General features: G+C 34.8%; 1 protein-coding gene across 4 annotated transcripts in view; it reads right to left on the bottom strand.

Moving 5' to 3' along the window:
* The window catches only part of LOC149808018 (CYFIP-related Rac1 interactor B-like), a 79,035-nt gene extending 55,247 nt beyond the window's left edge, over window positions 1-23,788 (bottom strand). For 2 of the 4 annotated variants that reach the window (XM_089972557.1, XM_089972581.1), the window contains exons 1-3: window positions 23,655-23,788; window positions 5,378-5,516; window positions 1,467-1,588 (exon numbers count right to left, since the gene is read on the bottom strand). In XM_089972557.1, the coding sequence (XP_089828683.1) occupies window positions 1,467-1,588; window positions 5,378-5,456 (201 nt within the window). In that variant the 5' untranslated portion in view covers window positions 5,457-5,516; window positions 23,655-23,788. Of the gene's footprint in view, window positions 1-1,466; window positions 1,589-5,377; window positions 5,517-9,714; window positions 9,789-9,991; window positions 10,075-23,654 lie in introns of those variants that run through there. The other 2 variants (XM_089972566.1, XM_089972574.1) reach the window with 2 other exon arrangements.
* Window positions 23,789-24,122: the final 334 nt, after the last annotated feature.

Genomic DNA, 24,122 nt, shown 5'->3' with positions numbered 1-24,122 from the left:
AACAGAGAACTGAGCAAGACTACTGGGAAGAAATAATGCAATACGAGCCCCCTTAGACAAGAAAATTAACAAAATTTAATCAATAACAATTAATAGTGGTAACTCCAATTCAACCTAAGTTCTGTAAACAGAATTTAATAGCAGTGTCTAATTCGGATTTATTTCATCATAATAACAAGTGGTGAAAAGAGTGCAATGTCCACGACTGATTGCATTACCATCCTCCCTTGACCGTGTATCAATGTCTTCCTATTTCCTCGAGCCTTCCTATTCTCTATGCTTCACCCCTTTATGGACTTCTTAGTCCATTATTATGAACTTGACACTTCTTTTTTTGAGCTTCCGTCTTTGGACTGTCTCGTCTCTCCCCAGAAAGCTTAATGCAGTTCTGTTTCAGAAATTGTGCATCGTAGCACTAAGCCCTGTTTTTTCTTACAAGGCAGACACCTGGTCCCCTCTTCTTGTTCAACAAGGAAAGCACTATTATTTTTAGGCCTCCTCGGAGCCCCTCTTCCTCTCTCAGGAAATTAAAAATTAAAGAATTTCAACCAAGGTCATCACTTTATAAATTCATGTCACTTCTAAAGTGTACGCCTTAATTTACTCTGGCGAATTGTAACAGCAGTTCCTAAATTTTCACAAGATAATCATTTCTTTCATCAGATTTTAGACAGCCTAGAATTCGTGAACTATGGTGCATATCAATTTCCCTTTGAAAAATGGTAATTTGACATGGGTTCCTATCAAGTGGTTATGGTTGGTAGCTCAAATGTTTACTTTCTCAGGACAGCATAGCAATGCTCTGGTCGAATCTCACCGAGTCATAAATGCTAGCCTTTCAAGTTTTAACTCTGACACAGGGGGAGAAAAGAAAAAAGGTCAATGTGACTCTTCACAAAGACTTTTCTGGCTTAAATGTGATAAACTTTTAATGCTCAATGCATTCAGCTTTAAGGTTCAATACAATTCAAAATTGGACACTTTACAAAGTCAATGATGGAATGCAGATTTTAAAAATTCATTTTCTTTTCAAAGAAAAATGTCAGAAAAATAATATATGTGGATGGTGATTCTGGTATCCAAACAAGAGTTACTAAGCAGTGTACAAAGGATGAAACAAAAAAACATAATCCCTCACTGGAATTTTCTTGTCTTGGTGCAAATCCTAATCTAGAGTTGTTTTCTCTCTCTTTCTTCTACCTTTCATGCAAGATGAAATATGATTCAAAGGAACCTGAAATCATTTACTATAGCATAAAGTTCACTATCAGAAGGTGCTTTAATAATAAAAAAACCAAAACAAATGAATCTGGACCCCCAAAAATGTGCAATATTGCAAGCATGAGTTCTGTTGTTGAGTTCTGTTGTACAAACCTTTCTGATTTCCAAGACCAGTTTTGTTGAGTTCTGTTTTACAAACCTTTCTGATTTCCAAGCCCAGTTTTGTTCAGTTCTGTTGTACAAACCTTTCTGATTTCCTCGGCTGCTCCTCTGTATTGCTGTAGCTCATGGAGAATGGTCTGGCCTTCTGAAAGCACACTCTCAACACGTGTCCACATGGGTCTCTCTGCATCTGTCGGCTGGCAGTCTGAAAAGTAGCACAATTCAAATTTGAAAATGCAAGAACAAAGTACTTGACAGTGAATAAGAACAAAGGTCTCACCTACTAATTGATACATGATGTACCAATTCCAATTTACAAGTTTTAGAAACTTCAACAAGGGTTTTTGAAATCTGCACTAGCACATTTCTAGGTGAAACCTTTGATTTGCTTGGTGTAGAAATGAATGAGCTTGTAATTTCCTGCTAATAAATATATGGAGATCATAAAATTCTAATGGCTCTTGCTGGACATTTTCCCTAAAATTATGTGGTGGGCATATATTTGTCAAGTTTAATATAAAACATTCAAAGGAGATATCAAAAGTTGTGAAAAAAGAGAACACATTGATATGCCTAATTATTAAATGACATGGAAAATGTGTCATGTTTGGTCATGTATTTTATCTTTCTTTAGTGTCAGTACTATCCTTCCATGGTTAACTGGCTTCCTTGCAAACTAATTATTTATAACAAAAATCATTTCGGTCTTTGAGTAAAATATACTAGATTTCACCCAACAGTGGCATTTTATTTCATTCTACTTTTTTCAAACTTTGGTTAATATCTGATGACAAGCTATTTGAAAATATGTAACACTGAATAAACATGCATTTCTGGTCAAGTTAGATGGTGAAGTCTTATTTAATCAGGTCTCCAGATAAGTTCTGGACAATGATAATGAAATTTGGGTTGCCGTGTCGAGTATATTCTTTTTTTAATCCTAGGTTTCGTATATTTGCTCTAAAATGTTGACACACCTAGACACAAACCACATTGTGTAATAGACTATTCTGATGTCTAGTAAAAACAACCCTGAGGATTTAGTTTGGTTAAATGGTTTTGTTAAGTACAAGAGACAAATTTTAATACCTAATTTGTCATGTGTTCCATTGTTATAGAGTGTTTAAACATCTGGAAAAACATACTGACCCAAAAAGTTTAGCTGATGACGCCAAAGCTTATTGTTTGACAAATAAACAGTAAAACTGACCTAGTCATCTTTTTTACTTAAGCAAAGTTGGTGAAAACTTTACTGATTGTCTGACAAAGGAACAATCATTAAACTAGACCTAGTGAACTTTGGATTTTACTTTGTTAAAGTGCTAATTTGGCATATAAACAAATCAAAGGCAATTTGATATAATGATATTTGAGAACTCCTATGGCTGATATTAGGCCGCATATGTGTGCCAGTAAAACCTATATTCTACCAGACATGTCCAGCAAATACAGGAGTTTTAGGATCTTAATGGCATATCATTGTAATCCTGGCTATTATGTACTGATTAAAATGTCAAATTACACAAAGATAACACGTTGCCAAAAATCTTTAAGAAGATAAACAGGTAGTCCTACAATACAAATATATATAGGTAAAGATACCAAAAGTCATATAAAGGTACATAAAATAAAAGACAATGAAATTTATTTTCTTAAAATAGAGGTCGTAATCTGTTATAAAGTAAAATATGCTTAAGATTTTATCTGGTGATATATCATCAAGAAGCTTATCAGCTGAGTTCACATAAAAAACTTTTGTCTCACAGGGTGAACTATGTTTTACACACAGTAGACTCAAGCAAGGTATATAATATATCTATGCACATAAATCAAAGTTCATCCTGAAGGAGGTATGCATGTATCAGGTATGTGTGTTCCATATGGGAATTGCACAATAGCCCCTAACCTCTGCAATTTGTTCTCATTCTCCAATGAGGGGTTTGCTGTTCTGAAACATTTGTTGAGTTTGATGTTCTGAAGCTTGTTTGTGGATTTTATTGTTCTGAAGCTTGTTTGTGGAGTTTGGTTTTCTGAAGCTTGTGTGGAGTTTGATGTTCTGAAACTTGTTCGTGGAGTTTGATGTTTTGAAACTTGTGTGTGGAGTTTGGTGTTCTGAATCTTGTATGTGGAGTTTGATGTTCTGCAGCTTGTGTGTGGAGTTTGGTGTTCTAAATTTTGTGTGGAGTTTAGTGTTCTGAAGCTTGAGTATATAGTTTGATGCTCTGAGGCTTGTGTGTCGCGTTTGGTGTTCTGAAACTTGTGTGTGGAGTTTGGTGTTCTAAAGCTTGTGTGCAGAGTTTGTGTTGTGAAGCTTGTGTGGAGTTTGGTATTCTGAAGCTTGTGTGTCGAGTTTGGCGTTCTGAAGTTTGTGTGTGGAGTTTGGTGCTCTAAAGCTTGTGTGTAGAGTTGGTGTTTTGATGCTTGTGTTTTGAGTCTGGTGTTCTGAATCTTGCTTGTGGAGTTTGGCGCTCTGAAGCATGTGTGTGGCGTTTAGTGTTCTGAAAATTGTGTGTGGAGTTTGGTGTTCTGAAGGTTGTTTATGACCCTGGTGTTCTGAAGCGTGTGTGTGGAGTTTGGTGATATGAAGCTTGTGTGTGGAGTTTAGTGTTCTGAAACTTGTCGGTGAAGTTTGGTATTCTGAAGCTTGTCTGCAGAGTTTAGTGTTCTGAAGCTTGTGTGTGGAGTTTGATGTTCTGAAGCTTTTTGGAGTTTCATTTCACTTATTTTACCAAATATAATGGACATGCTGATTTATATATTTAAAGCTAGTATAATGTTTGGTATGCTTTTTCTGTCATTAATACTGATGTGACTAGGCAGGCAATAGTAAAAAATATTTTTGTTTCATGTTTTATGAGCAAATCATAGTTCTGTAAGATTTGGGATGTTAAAGCTTTCTCAAATGAAAGGTTTTGTAAGGCTTTCAGTGTGGAAAAGAAATGCAAACAGCCATAATGGACAACATTCTTTTGCATACCAGGGCCGCAACGTGGAATGAATTGCAAACTGAATTTAGACACAAAGACACAGTGATCCCATTCAAGAATGCTCTTAAAACTCACTTATTTTGCAAGAACAAACTTAAAGACCTAATAATGTTCCCTACCTTAAATATTTACAGCATGTTTTTATGTTTTCTAATTTCATGGTGTTTGTTTTCTGTAATAATATCATTATATGTTTTTTATGTTATAGGTGTTGTCTGATGTTGTAAAGCGCTTAGAGCTTCTAAAAATTAGGTGCTATACAAAGTGCTCATTATTACTATTATTATATAAAATTTGGAATGTGAATGGTATCAAATTTAAGGTTTTTTTAAAGGCGTTCAGTGTGGAAAAGGAATGCAAAAAGATGTGAAATCTGTTTTTGTCATAAGATTTCAATGAAGTTCAATGACTTCTGTACAGCTGTATTTTCGGCAGTATTCCATGCTGTAACACACAAAAAAACTAGCAAAGAACTGCATGTGACACAAAAAGTTAATTTCTTGCCACGCTTAATGCAACCAACAAAATACTGTAATTGTCGATGCCACATATATTTTAGAAAATGGACACCTATGCCTTGCTATAATGTGAGACAAAAATAGCCTGTTACTTTACAGGAACACTTGCCTTTATTGACAAGATTAAAATTTTATTTTCATTATTGCCACTTTTTGTTAAGATGATAAGAGACTGAAATATAAAAAATAAAAAAAATGTGCTTCTGTGCAACGAATGAGAATTTAGGGTCAGACAGATTCCAGCCCATAAAAATTTTATTTTCTAAAAATTATTAATCATATTTTGTTTGGCTAAGTTTGCTAACCCTTCAACCTTGTAACACTGAAATAATATGACTGACTGGCTTCACATAATGTATGTAAACTAAGAACAGGTTTGTCCTGGATTACTTTACCGTACATTGTTGTAAAGGTTATTCATTATTTTGGCTTGATTTTTCATATTTACATATTTAATACAAATGAAAATGTGCACACTTTATTACTTACTTTCAAAATCTACAAAAACATGGTGAATTTCATCTCTCTTTGGGGTATCCCTGGACAAAAGCCTAAGTAAATTCCCCATTGGACACTGTTCCTGTCTTTCTTTTTATGAAACTGCCAGTAGTGTCAGGCAACAGGCTGCCTGCAATAAACATACACATATATAGTTACATCATAAAAAAGGTTCAAAACTTAGTAAGTGCTTCCCTTTTGAACAGACCTCCATTAGTTTCTAAGTTCAAAACCCACAGACAACTAAGTCCCTTCCATAGCTATAATAGTGCACGATTTTCCCAAGGTCATTAAGGCACAGTTAAGGCACAGTAGCACCACCATGCATTCCATGCCTGATAGGTGCTTGCCACAATGTCTTATATGCCTGACATGTGCTTGCCACTGTGCATTACATGCCTGACAGGTGCTTGCCACTGTGCCTTATATGCCTGACATGTGCTTGCCACTATGCCTTATATGCCTGACATGTGCTTGCCACTGTGCCTTACATGCCTGACAGGTGCTTGTCACTATCTCCTAGTGTCACCATGCCTTTGATTTGTTGTGTGAAAATCCCCCAACTGAATGAAATGGAATCTGCAGAAATAATGCACCTGCAGATCTATTTCTGTGCTATTTGCTTGATGTCAGACATAATTAAAATGAGTAGAGTCTGGCCAAATGATATGATGGCAGATCAGACATCACTCTATTTGTAGCTGCACACCCATTATTCTTGAGCTATGACAGTAAAATACAACTGTATAAGAAAGAGCTATTATATGTCAAAACATGAATTAGTTAATAAAAGTCATAAATGCTCAGGTTGAAAAATCTCTACAATTTCACTTGCCCAGTGAGGAACACACTAAAACTGGTAACTAACCAGAATAATCTCAATCAGTTATGTAAAAATATAAAAGCTGACAATGTTAACAACCTAAATTTGATAAATTAAAAGGGAATGTATTCCATGACCCTTCCAACAAAGTCAGCAATATTCTTGACAGAACATCCTTTTCATTAAAGAAAAACATTGGTCAGTCCTGATATAGTGTTTGCAACATTGGATGAGTAAATATTTAAGCCCTGAAATGCAAATATCCCCATTGTACAAGGTAAGGGTGATGGGTCCCATTGTATCAGGTAAAATCTGATTCATACAGAGTTAAATAAATGTTGACAGCCACTGGAAATAAGTTCTAAAAGGTTTCTGGGGGACTTATGCAGTCCTCAATCTTGTCACAATCAAAGGTTATGCCTTCATTTCTAGAGGACTTCTTTTCCCCACTCTCTTTCTGTATCTGATGGCAGATCACTAAAAATATAAAATGAAATTCCTAAATTTAAGCCAGAATGCTTTATGTTCAATTTGTATTTCAAAAGTTGTTTAAAGTTTTATTTAGTTTTAGTCAAGGCAGCCATATTTGCTGGCACATTAGCGTCATCTATTTTCTATCCAAAATTAAATTCTGTTGAGCAGTTTTGAGAAGTTATGAAAACAAGGTGAAAGGTTTATATCTGTACAATAACACATTTTTTCCCTTGTAATTTACATCTGACAAAAATATGATGAATTGGGGGAAGAAAACCCCCAACTAATTATGGAAACTTAATCTCATAAAAAAAGGAATTGCATATCAACCTATCCTACTGGGCGAGACAGACACCAAGTTAAAAGGACATCTTTGTACCAAATGAGGGGCAAGAGAGACACCAAGTTAAAAGGACATCACTGTACCAAATGAGGGGCAAGAGCAACACCAAGTTAAAAGGACATCACTGAACCAAATGAGGGGCAAGAGAGACACCAAGTTAAAAGGACATCATCAAACCAAATGAGGGGCAAAAGACACCAAGTTAAAAGGACATCACTGAACCAAATGAGGAAAGGTTTTATACCAAACTATTTATTACAAATGGCTCACTTGGCATCAATATTCAAATAACAGGATCAATCTAAACTATTCATTACAACTGGCTCACTTGGCATCAATATTCAAATAACAGGATCAATCTAAACTATTTATTACAACTGGCTCACTTGGAATCAATATTCAAATAACAGGATCAATCTAAACTATTTATTACAACTGGCTCACTTGGCATCAATATTCAAATAACAGGATCAATCTAAACTATTTATTACAACTGGCTCACTTGGAATCAATATTCAAATAACAGGATCAATCTAAACTATTTATTACAACTGGCTCAGTTGGCATCAATATTCAAATAACAGGATCAATCTAAACTATTTATTACAACTGGCTCACTTGGCATCAATATTCAAATAACAGGATCAATCTAAACTATTTATTACAACTGGCTCACTTGGAATCAATATTCAAATAACAGGATCAATCTAAACTATTTATTACAACTGGCTCACTTGGAATCAATATTCAAATAACAGGATCAATCTAAACTATTTATTACAACTGGCTCAGTTGGCATCAATATTCAAATAACAGGATCAATCTAAACTATTTATTACAACTGGCTCACTTGGCATCAATATTCAAATAACAGGATCAATCTAAACTATTTATTACAACTGGCTCACTTGGAATCAATATTCAAATAACAGGATCAATCTAAACTATTTATTACAACTGGCTCACTTGGCATCAATATTCAAATAACAGGATCAATCTAAACTATTTATTACAACTGGCTCACTTGGAATCAATATTCAAATAACAGGATCAATCTAAACTATTTATTACAACTGGCTCAGTTGGCATCAATATTCAAATAACAGGATCAATCTAAACTATTTATTACAACTGGCTCACTTGGAATCAATATTCAAATAACAGGATCAATCTAAACTATTTATTACAACTGGCTCACTTGGCATCAATATTCAAATAACAGGATCAATCTAAACTATTTATTACAACTGGCTCACTTGGCATCAATATTCAAATAACAGGATCAATCTAAACTATTTATTACAACTGGCTCACCTGGCATCAATATTCAAATACATGTAACATGATCAATCTAAACTAATTATTACAACTGGCTCACTTGTCATCAATATTCAAGCATAGCTTTTCGAGTCCTTTTATCAGCTACATACCTTTAAAGTTTATAAACTAAAACAGGCAATACAGACCTAAACTAAAACGGGCAATATAGACTTAAACTAAAATGGACAATATAGACCTAAACTAAAAAGGCAATAAAGACCTACTGGTAAACTAAAACAGGCAATATAGACCTAAACTAAAACAGGCAATACAGACCTAAACAAAAACAGGCAATATAGACCTGAACTAAAACAGGCAAGATAGACCTAAACTAAAATCGGCAATGTAGACCTAATTAAAGGTGACAATATGGGCTAATTAAAGGTGACAATATATAGGTCACTTCCTTGTTTCAAAAGGAATGGCTATCATCTTCCCTTTTAAATTTCTCTGTGTACATTACAATAGAAGTTAAAATGTTGTCAAAAGTACTCTAAACATGACAATTCCCCTCATGACCAAATACTTGGTAACAATTCCCCTCATGACCAAATACTTGGTAACAATTCCCCTCATGACCAAATACTTGGTAACAATTCTCCTCATGACCAAATACTTGGTAACAATTCTCCTCATGACCAAATACTTGGTAACAATTCCCCTCATGACCAAATACTTGGTAACAATTCTCCTCATGACCAAATACTTGGGTGATCATTCCACATATTGACCAAATATATGGGTAACCATTCTACTTAAGACCAAACTTTTGGGAGACAATCCCCATTATTACCTAACACCTGGGTAACCATTCCCATTATAACCAAATACTTGGGTAACAATTTCCCTGGTGACTAAAGTATTGGATCACAATTCCCATTACAGGTAAAACCTGTTATAATGCGATTCGTTATAATGCGATGGCAGCATGGCTCCCATTTTTTAAATTTAAGGTGACTTCTCTTTTTAACATCCTACTCTCTTTTTAACATCCTAGATACATGCTCTCAGAAAAGCGATCCTGCTTATATTGCTATGCTATTATCTGGACCATGAGCATCACATTATAACAGGTTTTACCTGTATTAACAAACACTTGGGTGCACAAATGCAGAATGCAGGCTGCTGTTTAAATTTTGTAATGAAGGTAATACCACAGAAGTTGTTGTCCAACTAGCCCCAACATTTTATAAGTTTCCATGTCAATTATCATACTAATTTTCACTGTATTTTATCAAACTTCTGTCCACTTGTTTTGTTCTCTCTCTTTCTCTCATACCCACACATTACAGAAGTCCTTCCATAATGATCAAGGGTAATAAACTTTCCTCTAATATATACACACACACACACTATATTGTGACTTACCAAATTATTTTTATGCTATCATTATTGTGTCCTCCATATGGAAGCTTGGTATTACCTATGTTAAGATAATTTACCATACATTTACAAAACTATTTACATGATGAATGTACAATATAAGTAAAATCTGACAATTCAGACAGCTGGCATTTAACTCTGAGCTCTTCACTGTATACATTACAGATCCCATATATATATATATATATATATATATATATATATATATATATATATATATATATATATATATATACACACACAGATCTTATGGCACACATACCAGTTCTAAATATTAATGTCAACAATACAGACTGGTCCAGGAATTGTTCCACACATTCCAACCAACACAATGCATGTTTTAAGATGCACATGTATACTGCATTTAGACCATCAGGTTATTTCAAAGTGCACAAGTATCTCATAATGCAAACATGTTTTTCATGACAAACATTTTATGTTAATAATGTGACAAGAACCTAAGTGCCTGTTGTGACTCACCCATATTATCAGGCCCATCCATCATAAACTTTATGGGGCTCCCAATCTTACTTGAAAATGTTTGACCAATCAAAACACAGCATTTCCATGTATAGAGTAACATTTGTTACATGAAATGTCGAATAAAGCTTAATGATCAGTGTTAAGACAATGCCTAGTATCTCTGTCTAATGAACAGCTAAGCATCAATATATGGAGAAATAGCATATACAAAATGCAATCAAGTGTAAACAGAAATAACCCATATTTGCAATCACATGTGCTGGCAGATTGGGGTCAATGTTGTTTGCCTGAAATCACAAAGAGAACAAATAGAGCTGATCTTGATGTACTCTACATAATGCATTAACAAATCTGGGCTGTAGCATGCTGTTTACACCTGAATGTAAAGTAGACTGTTAACAGCTGTATGTGCATTCAACTGTTTACCTCAGCTTAATATGCATTCTATAATGCTTACAGCTGAATATGCATTGACAGTTAACAGCCAAATTAGCATTATATGCTGTTTACCACAGCTGAATGTGCACACTTTTATACTATTAAAGTTTTATGTGAATAATACCATTTACAGCTGAAAGTGCCTTCTGCTGTTTACAGCTTAAGGTGCATTGTACTGTTTATAGGTGAAAATGCCCTTAACTTTTACAGCTGAATTGAATGTGCATTTTACTGTTTACAGCCAAATGAACATTCTACTGTTTACAGCTTAATGTGTATTTTACTGTTTACAGCTGAATATGTATTCTACAGTTTATAGCTGAAATGTGCAATTTACTGTTCTTAGCTAACTGTTGTGCAGTCTACTATTTACAGATGATTGTGCTTTTTTACAGCTGAATATGCATTCTACTATTTACAACTGAATTGTTATTCTACACTGTCAACAGATGAATGTGCATTCTAGACTGTTTACAGCCAAACACATAATCTATAGTTTACAGCTGAATGTGCATTTTAAACTGTTTACAGCTAAATGTGGAATTTACTGTTGAAAGCTAATTGCATATTTTACTGTTAACAGCTGAATGTGCATTCTTCTCTTAACAGCTGAATTGCAATTTACTGTTTGTAGATAAATGTGCTAATAATGTTTACAGCTTAATGTGCAATATAATTCACAGCTGAGTGTGCATGCTGCATGAATAAATAATGCATCAGTTTACTCAGAATTGTGCTTCACCTACCCATGTAGAGTATTGGAAAGATATTTTTGTTCTGTACATTTCTAGACTGAAATGAAACTTAAAACTAAATGTTTAAATGCACTTGTATCCTTTCCATATGCAAAAGTTTCTTTTTGCAAAACAAATGGTTAAAGTTTTCTGTAATGTGTCCATTTAATGAGTATCATAAATTGAGGAGCTTGAGTTTACAATGAAATAGCTTTTAGTTGTTGTTATTGGGTTTAATGCTAATTTTCAGCTCAAGTTAGGCTATACATGGTGGCCACGAGAAGCTAACGGTAAGCTTTCTCACATACCCACAATGGCTGAGCCCAAGACTTAAACCCATGCAGATAGAGGTGAGATGGCAGTGATTTTTAACGATGAGTGCTTTAGACCACTCAGCCACTCAGGGCCCCGAAATATCTTTTAGATTTGAATGATATTGGACACTTAGCAAGTGCTCCTGTTGGAGATGAATGGCATGGATGTGGAGTTTGGCAATGTGATAACCAACAGAACCATGTGGTTACTGCATAGCCAAGCTCTACTTTCTTCCTGCGAACTTTATCTTCTTGTCAAATGACATGCTCAACAATCAAACAAAAAAAATCCTAAATTTTCAACCAATCTGTTTATATGTGTATTGTAATCTAAAGCTTCCTTTAATTCTATTTTTGTTGTTGTAGGGTTTAGAACCATTTTTCAGCAGATGATAGCTGTACATGGCAGCCACTATAAATGGTGAAGGAATAACCCGGGAAATCCCTGGAAATAACCACTGACCTACAAGAAGCTATTGGCAAGTTTTGTCACATACCCACAGTGGCCGAACCCAAGACTCAAACATATGCAGACAAAGGTGAGATGGCAGTATTCAATAATGGTGAGAGCTTTCAACCAGTCGGGGCCCCCTCCTTTAATTCTGTAGAATATGCACTATAATGTGCAGTGTCAATTTCTACAGGAAAATTTGGCAGCAGTGAAGTTGCAAAATTAGAACAAAAGCATAGCACCAAACAACACTGCAAACATACTTAGATGTACACATTCTGCACAAATAAATCAAGTTCTAAGTTGCAGATCTGAGGTTTCAAATGTAGCATAAAAGTGAAAGAAAGAAAGAAAGAAAGAAAGATTCAGTTTAATTATTCTGTTTAATCCTTGTGGTACCTAGAAATTCTCTTTTCATCATTACCTACACAGGGGCCCTATTTGGGGAATGAGAGCAAGATATTTCTGAGCATCAAAGGGACAGCATTGGAAAATAAATGCACACATAATGCTTTGCCTTAATGCCTCAGATGACCAGTAATCAAAAAGCCCTAAATAGAAAGAAATAAAATCGGCCATCTGAGAAAAGAAATGGGGACTAAAATGCACATTCTTTTGCAAGAGCATAATTTTTTCGAACAGTATGGTTGCCCACAGGTCGGGCCAGACTGAAAACCTCATTGCCCTAATTGTCTGTATGGAAATCCCAATTATAAAAATGATTATTCAATTTGTACAAATTTAGCATCTGAATTTGTTGTAAATGATGTGAAAAAGAGTGCCAAATATATAAATTCATGTGATAGTTCACATTTTGGGAAATTTTTTTTTCTCCTGCTTAAGTTTGAAGACAAAAAAGGCATGCATTTCACACACTGATATGGAAACCAATATGGAAAAAAGAAAGTGCATTGTTCTTCAATCAACAAATATAAGGTTTTCATTTAAGGAACAAGTGCTTTTTATGATGTTTGTGCTTAACACATCAAGAAAACAAGGTTTTAAAAAATCCTCAATCCCAAGACAAGACAGATTACGATAAAAAATGAATTCTTTAAACTGTAATTTAAACAAAATTTGTTTTCTTTGCATTGCTTTTTTTAACAACAGTACCATTACCGTATATACTTGCATATAAGCCGAATAATTTAGGAAAAAATAAAGGCCTACCTATGAACTTTTTAAAAGCCAAGTAGGGAGACTACCTATGAACTTTTTAAAAGCCAAGTAGGGAGACTGAATAAAAAAATAGAGATTGGGGACCTAAAATCAGGAGGTTTTTTTGTGGCATTTTTAAAGCCTTGTTTTCATAAAATATTGATCAATCTTCCTGGGATATCGTATTGCATTATCTTGCCAATAATGAAGAATGTCACCATGAAGTGGCATCTCCAACAGATATGTTGCCAATTCGTCTGCCAATGCAGCGTTGTCATCTGCGGTACACAGAGATGTTAGATTATTGAAAATGTTATTTTCGGCGACATTTTCCATTCTCGGTCTCTTCGGTTCCAGTTCATCCGTTTTGTCAGCGATTACTACTGCCATCAACTCCAGTCTGACAGCAGCGTACGTCACCTGTCATGGTGCTTCCTCAAAAAATTTCATAAGTTTATAATGCAGATCGACGGCCTTAGCTGCATTAAGCAATTACTTTTGTGAACGGGTACTCGTCATTAATTTTCAAAGCTCGGGTTTTTCACTAAGGCTGGGTACATGGTTACCAGGGTACCCGCTGACAGCCCTGTTTGTGACCATAATGGTTTTCTGACCATTATGGCTATCTTTTGTCTTTAGCTAGGAAATGGTCCAATGACTTCCATTCATGGAAATCGCACTTCACTTCACAACACTGTCAAAAATAGTTTAATTGTTTTAAATATTGTTTGTTTTATTGTTTATTGCTGGTTGTTTGAATACAAAATGTTGCATTTTGAAAACATGTGTCTGTCATTTGTTTTCAGTTTTTATCATCATACATGCTGTTTGACTTCTCTCTATCCCTCAACCAAAAATCAACTATCATAGCACTGCGACCCAACAAAAAAATTGTAGTGATGTTTTCTATCCTGTCTGCGCTTAATCCATGAAAAGTGAAGCAGTCTCCAGTCTGACCATCCATTGTTGACCCAACCTCCTATGAAGATATGTTCAAGACTAGTCAAGCAGAACAAAGCTTATGTGAATTTACATCATCTCAGGCAAAGCCTGATACCCAAAACTGAAGAGACATAGAATGTCAGAATGTTGAAATTGACTGAAGACCTGATAGAAGAGCTCTTCAGAGAGGAAATCAAGAAGAAAGAAGAATGGATGGGGAAGTACAGACTTCAGAAGCAGAGAGTGCAGCAGCAGCAACAGCAGGAACCAGAGAGAGGTTTTCTCAACTGCATTGTAGACATGAAAGAGTTCTCCTTCTTTTTCTGAAGAAGCAGACCTTATCTTGTGGGAAAGCCTGTCGCCAGACAGTTACACAATCTTAGACAATAAAAAGATTGCCATAAATCTCCATCCACAAAAACAGCCCTTTTCAGGCCTACCCCAATACTCTAGAAAAGACATACTAGTTCAATTGCCAATTGTATGTTAGTAAGTAAAAAAATAGAAGCATGTCTATAAGCACTTCATTTCTTCATTTTATGTTAAAAAAATGGAAGTGTGTCTATAAGCACTTTGTTTTCATAGCTTGTCATAGCGTGGATAGTACATTTTGGGGTTCGTTTTTTTCCTCTTCCCGTGTGGGGATATATATTTTGGGGTGTTTATTTCCTCTTCCCTTGTGTGGATAGTATATTTTGGGTTTGTTTTCCCACTTCCCATGTGTGGATAGTAGAGTGTGCATTCACCTATGTTGGTGTGGATAGTAAAGTGTGTGTTTGTATCAGTTCATGTACATTTGTGTGGATAGTAGATATGGAATTTGTTTTTTCTCCTTGCTGTGTGTGGAAAGTATATCTGGGGTTTGTGGATAGTATATAATAGTTTTTTCTTCTTCCTGTGTGTGGATAGTAGACTTTGGGGTTTGTATGAATTCTCATACATTGTGTAGATAGTAGATAATATGTGAAGTCAGTGTAAGGGATGTTTTCCTTCATGTCCATGCTTGAGACATAAAGTCAAGCATCCATCATTTGTGCCATTCTACACAGAATAATGTAAGAAGATGGCAAGTAATCGTTTGAACAAAATGAACAAGAAGTGGTTGATGATATTGGGATGGTGAAGGAAATGTTGGTGAGACTGGAGGATGGTTACACCATCTCAAAATGGAAATAAATAACATAAGGAAGGCAAAGGAAAGGTTAAGAGAAATGATAAAGGAGGAAAAAGAAAAGGAGGATGAAGAGGATAGAAGAATGAGGGAATGGAATGAAAAAATAGAAAAGGAAGAGGAAAATGAAAAGAGGTAGAAAGAGGAGGAGGAAAAGGAAAAACAGGAAGAAAAGAAGAATGAGAAAAAGAAGACAGAGTGTAGGGCAGAAAATAAGAAGCTGATGCAGGAATAGAAGAAGTTAGAAGAAGAAGAAGAAACCCAAAGGCCCTTTATACCATCAAAAAGATATTTATTCTCTTTGCCATATGTGTTGTATGTGTTACATATATCTATGTTGCTACTGTATTTGTCTCTCCCTATAGTAGCTCTATAGCGCCAAGGTCATGTATGATACACTAAAGTGGGTGGTATTATAGAAAGGTAGACAGATAAAGCTCTACAATGATACCAAATAATCTGCAAGTTCTAGTTGCACTACAAAATACAGTGGGGAAAAAATATTTATTTGGACCCAATTTTTTTCCGCCCAAAACTCACCTATGGTTGGATTCCAATTTTGTGTCCGGATTTTAGACTTATTGGTCTCAGATCTAAGGCAGACTGGCATGAACTGCACACAGACAGATGAACCTTTGCAGAAAGTAGGATGAGATGGGCATTTGGAATAAAGAGTGGCTGTTAAGCACAAAAAAAAAAAAACGCAACTCCAACTTTTATACTTCTGCTCATGTGCGAGTAATATAGCCAATGAAAAACGATGTTTCTAACACAACTAGGTATTAGGTTAATGGAAAATCACTTGGAAGTCAATGTATTAGGATGTATTCAGAAATAGCCAACAAAATCTGTTTCCTACTTGCATTTCAGGTGAAAATGACAAAAACCTACAGCAGTTAATGAGTTAAAAGTGCATGCTGTCCATAATGTTTGTTAACTGTATATGATGGAGATCTTGAGCCATTGGGCAGAAACAATCTTCAGTCATAAAGACCTTGACCATTGGCCTTTATACTTGAAATCAATAGACCCCTTTACTCCAAATGCAAGCCATCAAAGTTTGTTGACTGGTGGAGAACTCAAGTTATTGTGCAGAAATGATTTTGGAAACAAACAAATAGATGATAACATGCTCTGCCTTATGATAGGCATATAAAAAGTTTTCATAAACAAAGACCCCAGTGTACAAAGAGTTTATGTGCCTCACATATGCTTTAAATTATCTGATGAGATATATGTAAAAAGAAAACATCTTATGTTTTCATGACATGTTTGAGAGAGGCAATATGTACATACTGAAATCTAATTTAAATTTTGTTGCCAATATCATTTCTGCACAATACTATAAACTTTAAATTGTATATCAAGAATGGTCTTTGTTCCAATGGTTTAAAAAAAATTAAAATCTCTGTCATATTTCTTCAAGATTTCTTGTGATATCTTACAAATACAAGGATTGAAAGTTATGGGCTAGTTAACTATGTGGCACTAGAAAATATTGGCTGGCCTTGGGACATGAGTATCCTGGTTCCTATCTGTAACTACACTAAAACCCTGTCAGATCATGCTTCACTGTAACTCTAATTCTGATTAGTGTGGCATTGTTATGGCTCCTAAAATATTAAAATAACTTCACCAATTTGCTGAAGTACTATCAAAGGTGTAGTGCCAAAATAAATAAGACTGATTTTAAAATTTGGCATGTGTTGTATTATTAAAGAAAAAAATATCTTATTATTGCTTCTTGCTTAAGAAAGTTGTTCCTTAAACTACCTGCTGATCCAATTATTACTAACCCATCAAAGCCATTCAATGCTGTACCTCAAATCACAATGGCTGGGGGACAACAAAATAATATGGACAAACATAAAGAATGGTATTTAATGGCATAAATGAGATAATCTTGCTCTGAGAGTTTTGCCACCTGAGCTTTTTGCTGTCTGCAATGCACTATCATCATTTTCTTGAACACTTATGCTGTTATAAATGTTTGATAAAGTAACCAAAGAATAGCCATTGATGTCCACATGAAAAGAGCAGAACCATGGAATTTTCTATTCTGGATCTTTTTATGGCAAAATGTTAGTATTCACTCATTATCTACCAGCAATTTTTTTAAAATAACTCACATGTTTTCTGCCTGTTTGAGAAACTACATGCAATAATAATTCATTGATTAAATGTGTTTTTCTGTTATTTAGTTATGTAACCTCTGTTATTTAGTTATGTAATCTCTTAGTTATTTAGTTATGTAGTCTCTTTGTCATTTATTCAACTTCAAAAATATCTTACAGTAGTAGCTGTTGGTGAATTTGCACCAGAACTCGGCAGACTACTACAGGCTCAGGATCTTTTAATGTCAATAAATGTCATTTCAAAACGGAAATTAACTGCCATATTAAAATTTATATTATTTAGTGAATCTAGTCATTGCTATAGCCAACACAGATGTGGAGCTGTGCACTAAAGAAAAACAAAAGATATATTTACAATTTTTTCCTGACGAAAAAGTGTGTTCCTGGATGCAAAGGAATCAAGATTTGAGTGACACAGGACAAAAAATTGGCAAACTGGTCTGGATGGATAATGAACCTGTTACCACTGGATTAAAAGTCCAATGCTCAACCAACTGAGCTACTGCTGCTCTTGTTAATTTTATGTATGCACATTTAATTTGATATCTTCTATGGTTATCACTGTTTCCTGATATAATAATTAACTATATTCACATACAAGTGTATTTTTGGCCCAAATTTAAGGTTATCAACTTTCACCTTTTAAAATGTCTGTAGGTCGATATGAGTTGTAGAGAACAAGAAAATTAGACAAAATAGTTTTTGTTAAGGTGTCAACTGGGCAGGTCACTGCTGCCAAATGTCAACTGGGCAGGTCATTGCTGCCAGGTGTCAATTGGGCAAGTCACTGCTGCCAGGAATCACCTGGGCAAGACAATGATGCTAGGTGCCAATTGGGAAAGTCACTGCTGCCACCTGTATTATTCTTTTGTAATGAACTGACACCATTTCATTAGCAAACCAAAAATCCATTTCATAATTCGATAATCTGTTTATATGTTTCCGTTTTTGTACATGATGGCTATGATGTTTCTGTTTTTATACATCATGGTTACAATGTTTCTGTTCATGGCTACACTGTTTCTGTTTTTATATGTCATGGCTACAATGTTTCTGTTTTTATATGTCATGGCTACACTGTTTCTGTTTTATACATCATGGCTACAATGTTTCTGTTTTAATATGTCATGGCTACACTGTTTCTGTTTTATACATCATGGCTATAATGTTTCTGTTTTTATACATCATGGTTACAATGTTTCTGTTCATGGCTACACTGTTTCTGTTTTTATATGTCATGGCTACACTGTTTCTGTTTTTATACATCATGGCAACACTGTTTCTGTTTTTATATGTCATGGCTACACTGTCTGTTTTTATACATCATGGTTACAATGTTTCTGTTCATGGCTACACTGTTTCTGTTTTTATATGTCATGGCTTCAATGTTTCTGTTTTTATGTCATGGCTACAATGTTTCCTTTTTATACGTCATGGCTACAATGTTTCTGTTTTTATATGTCATGGCTACAATGTTTCTGTTTTTATACGTCATGGCTATAATGTTTCTGTTTTTATACATCATGGGTACAATGTTTCTGTTTTTATACGTCATGGCTACACCGTTTCTGTTTTTATACATCATGGTTACAATGTTTCTGTTTTTATATGTCATGGCTACACTGTTTCTGTTTTTGTATGTCATGGCTACACTATTTCTGTTTTATTACGTCATGGCTATATTGTTTCTGTTTTTATACGTCATGGCTACAATGTTTCTTTTTTTATACATCATGGTTACAATGTTTCTGTTTTTATACATCATGGCTACAATGTTTCTGTTTTTATATGTCATGGCCACACTGCTTCTGTTTTTATACATCACGGCTACAATGTTTCTGTTTTTATACTTCATGCTAAACTGTTTCTGTTTTTATATGTCATGGTTACACTATTTCTGTTTTTATATGTGATGGCTACACTGTTTGTTTTTATACGTCATGGCTACACTGTTTCTGTTTTTATACGTCATGGCTACAATGTTTATTTTTTTAAACATCATGGTTACAATGTTTCTGTTTTTATGTCATGGCTACAATGTTTCTTTTTTATACGTCATGGCTACAATGTTTCTGTTGTTATATGTCATGGCTACACTGTTTCTGTTTTTATACGTCATGGCTACACTATTTCTGTTTTTATACGTTATGGCTATATTGTTTCTGTTTTTATACGTCATGGCTACAATGTTTCTTTTTTTATACATCATGGTTACAATGTTTCTGTTTTTATACATCATGGCTACAATGTTTCTGTTTTTATACTTCATGCTACACTGTTTCTGTTTTTATGTCATGGTTACACTATTTCTGTTTTTATACGTGATGGCTACACTGTTTCTGTTTTTATACATGATGGCTACACTGTTTCTGTTTTTATAAGCCATGGCTAATTTATTTCTGTTTTTATATGTCATGGCTACACGGTTTCTGTTTTTATACATCATGGCTACAATGTTTCTTTTTTTATACATTATGGCTATGAAGATAAAAGGCTTATGCTTAAAATCTAGTTAGTAAATCAAGCTGATGGAGAACTGGGTCAAGCTGATAACAGTAAATATCTTCCACCACTAGCAATGATGACATACCGTGTTAATCCATGATCTAACATAATAATGTGCACATACAGCTTTCCAGTTCGGGGGCCCTGGGTGGCTAGTGGTCTATAATAGCACTTGTCTTTACTGATCATTGTCATCTCACCTCTGTTTGTGTGGGTTTGAGTCTCAGGTTCAGCCAAACTGGGTATGCAAGAATGCTTGCCTGTAGCTTCCATTAGGTTGGGTTGTTGGTTTTGACTGGGGTTTTCCCAAGTTCTTTCTCCACCAGTTATACTGCCTGCCATATTTTGTGTCTAGAAAAGGTGATAAACCCTAACCAAACACAACTTTACATTCTTGGGGAAAACAACTACTGTCTTGACAATCTGGATAAAAATAGTGCTTTCAGCTGACAGTGAGGAAAACACCCTGAAAATCTATTGCTTTATGATAGCAAAAAGAAAACAATAGCAGAAATTAGGCCCTAAATGTTTTGCCTGGTAAGTTAATGTCAAGGTCTATTATATGCTTATGTACACTAATGACAGGCTTTAAACACACAGTAATAAATAACGGCAAACAGGTACAACCAAAGTTTTGAAAAAAGATAATGCCTAAATACTGTTGTCAAGCTATCAAAGAACCAACATGTGGAATGTAGTACCACAAAGAATGGAAGTCTATCAGAGATGTTTAAATATTTTATTATTATAAGTTATTTATTGTCTTCTCACCTTTTTGTGAAACATATTTTTGTGATTTACTTGTACTAAAAATAGGAATTATGTGCTTACAGACCAACAACTTGCTTCCTGCCACTTTTCATTCTTTTCAGACATTGGTCAAAGCCAATAACAACTTCATTACAACAAATTCTGGGGTATATAATAATCATGATCATATGATTAAGCTGTTTTATTGTTGAACTGACAAATTTAAACTTATTTTGATTATTTCTTATAATTTAAATGTAAAATCTTTTGTAGATTTTGTTAATGATGACAAACATGAAAACCATGATATTCTATACTTTAAATGCAGCAGTTAACACTTCAGAATTATGTACTTTATGAAGTTTCATGGGAATATGTCATCAATGATGTTCATGTTGGACATTAGTTACTGCAGTTTGTGTATTTTTACAGGAAAAACATTTTACAAAAATAACTCAAGATATTTTCTTATTTCTATCAAAGTATCATTGTTGCAAATCTGATGGTTCAAAAGTACTTCAAAAAAGACATCCTTTTGTAATTAACTTTATCTTTTGATTTGTTTAAAACTTTTTTTCGACCTATTTACTTTTCTTTATTTGCAGATAGTGGTTATTAATGGTAATAAATTAAATAAAACCTTTAGCTACATTTTTTCTCCTGAATATTTTTACTCTGAGTGAAATGAGTTATGAGAATTTATGATAAATGTCTGTAAACATGTAAACAAGACAATCATTCAAAAAAGAAAAAGATGTTATGCATGCCCACACTGAAAATTAATTTGTTTTAGAAGTTAGTTTACAAAGTAAATCCAATATTTGTTGGCCAAACAAAATAAATTCTTATAATATCCCGATTTTCCCCCAATTCCTTGGTAAGATGACTCGCCAAAAATCAAAATCATGATCAAACAAACATTGTAGTTATTGACTTTTAACACATTAACCCCTGGAGGGTTTTATCATTTTCGTCTGAAATTCGAGTAGGAAACGCATTTTGAAAGATATTTCTGAATACATCTGAAAACACCAACTTCCAGTTGATCTTCCAATAAAATACTGCCTAGTTGTGTTAGAACATTGTTTTTCATTGGCTGTTTGGCTTGTGCATGAGCAGAAGGGTAAAAGTCGGACTTCTTTTTATTTTGAAAAATTTTTTTTTTGCTTCACGGACCCATTATTTTCGTATCGAGACCATTCTTTATTCCAAATGCCCATCTTATCCTACTTTTTGCAAAGGTTCACATATCTGTTTGCAGTTCATAATGGTTTGCCTTACATCTGAGACCAAAAAGTATAAAATCCGGACACAAAATCGGATTCCAACCACTGGCAAATTGTGGGTAGAAAAAAATCAGGCCCAAAAAATTAGTTTTTTCCCTCTGTATTTTGGAGTACAACTAGAAATTCCAGATTATTTGGTATCACTGTAGAGCTACATCTGTCTACCTTTCTATAATACCACCCACTTTAGTGTATCATACATGACCATGACACTACAGAGCTCAGCAGTAGGCTTTTACCATTCTGCTCATGTGCAAGACAAATAGTCAGTGAAAAACGATTTTTCTAACACAACTAGGCAGTATGTTATTGAAAGATCACCGGGGATTTGGTGTTCTTTTGAGTTTATTCAGAAATAGCTTTCAAAATGTGTTTCCTACTCAATTTTCAGGCAAAAATGACAAAAATCTTCATGGGTTAATGTGTTAAAGATATGGATATATTTGTGAACTATGTGTTTCAAGCTTGTGTTCTTTTGGAATTGATATCAGGCATGTACACTTTCCATAGTTACTCTGAAGGATGTTGATAGTGAAATACAATAGTCTGCTAGGAAGAAGAGCTAGCCTCCCATAACAGTAAACACATGGGTTTCGGGCAAGTAGAATATCTCAAAAATGGCTTTGATGACAACTATTTCCAACTGCATCAGCCTGTTAAGTTGTTGTTGTTGTTGAAGGGTTTAATGCCATTTTTTAGCACACGATAGGCTATACATGGCGGCCAGTATTAATGGTGGAGGAAGAACCCGGGAAAACCCCAGAAAGAACCACCGACCCACGAGAAGCTACTGGCAAGCTTTCTCACATACCCACACAAACCCAATCTGAGACTCGAACCCATGCAGACAGAGGTGAGATGGCAGTGATCTGTAACGGAGAGCGCTTTAGACCACTCAGGGCCCCAGCCTGTTAAGTAGAATTTTGCAGAATTGTCATCTATGAAAAGGGCTTGTGTTTGCACTGTGAGCATCATATGGTGTCAAAAATGACCTTTGGGCATGAAAATTGCAGGTATAAATTTGGGACTGGGGTGCATAAACTTCTCTTGTTATGAACTGCCATTGACTTCTCTGGTCAAGTGGATAATATTCTTATAATTTGTTTTAATATAGGTATCCCAAAATATGACCTTTTTGACCTCACTTGTGTATTTTAATTTTTGATTTTTTTAATACTAGGTCGATGATTGAGGCATTAAATTTGTGCATAAAACTGCCTCACCCCCCCCCCCCAACTGGACAAGCCCCAGTGCTTCAGCGCGTCAAAACGTGACTCCAGAACGATAATTAGTTTCAGAAAAGTGTAACCGTTCAAAAGCTTGAAAGTCTAGTATGCTGGATATATGAACACTTGTTATACAAAGAAATATATGAATTATATAATCTCTGCTACACTGAACAATGCCAGCACAACCTAGCACAGACTGTGAGGAGTACTGCAGCAGTGCCGTATGGACTGGAGGGGTGGGTGTTCTGTCATGTCCTTTCACTTTAGTGACTTGCCTAACAACACTGTTGCCTTGCACTAGTAGGAATCTACTCTAAGTAACAACTCACCTGATTGATAAGAAAACGTGCTGACTGTTATTTTCAGTCTTCAAACAATAACTTTGAACACTTCGTTATTTCGGAGATAACTATACTTGATAAATGTTCCTGGTTCCGTAAGCGTCTCACTTCCGGGTCATGGAATCAATTTCCATATAAGGATATTACTTTTTTTGTCACTTTTCACACTTTTCTTTGCCCTTAATTAATATATAACCTATTATATATATGTAGTAATGTAAATAAAAGTTAATATCAGTTTATCTCAGGAAAATCAACTTTGAATGTAAATATTAATTTGAGATTCTGTATCTCGTAGAGCGAGAGTTCAAACGAGAGTAAAGAAGTAAACATAAACACGTGCGCTTGAATGACAGACGACAAATTTCATCTCCTCGGAAGGAGTAGACAACACGAATAATCAAGGCTCTAGCCCTGCAATTTTCGTATCTGCTGCACGATTTAATGTTGAAAATC

The sequence above is a fragment of the Sinohyriopsis cumingii genome, chromosome 1, assembly GCF_028554795.1.
Source record: "Sinohyriopsis cumingii isolate HCF-2022 chromosome 1, ASM2855479v2, whole genome shotgun sequence".
Taxonomy (NCBI): domain Eukaryota; kingdom Metazoa; phylum Mollusca; class Bivalvia; order Unionida; family Unionidae; genus Sinohyriopsis; species Sinohyriopsis cumingii.
The sequence above is the reverse complement of the archived record's forward strand: the minus strand, read 5'-3'. Positions and strand labels throughout refer to the sequence as shown.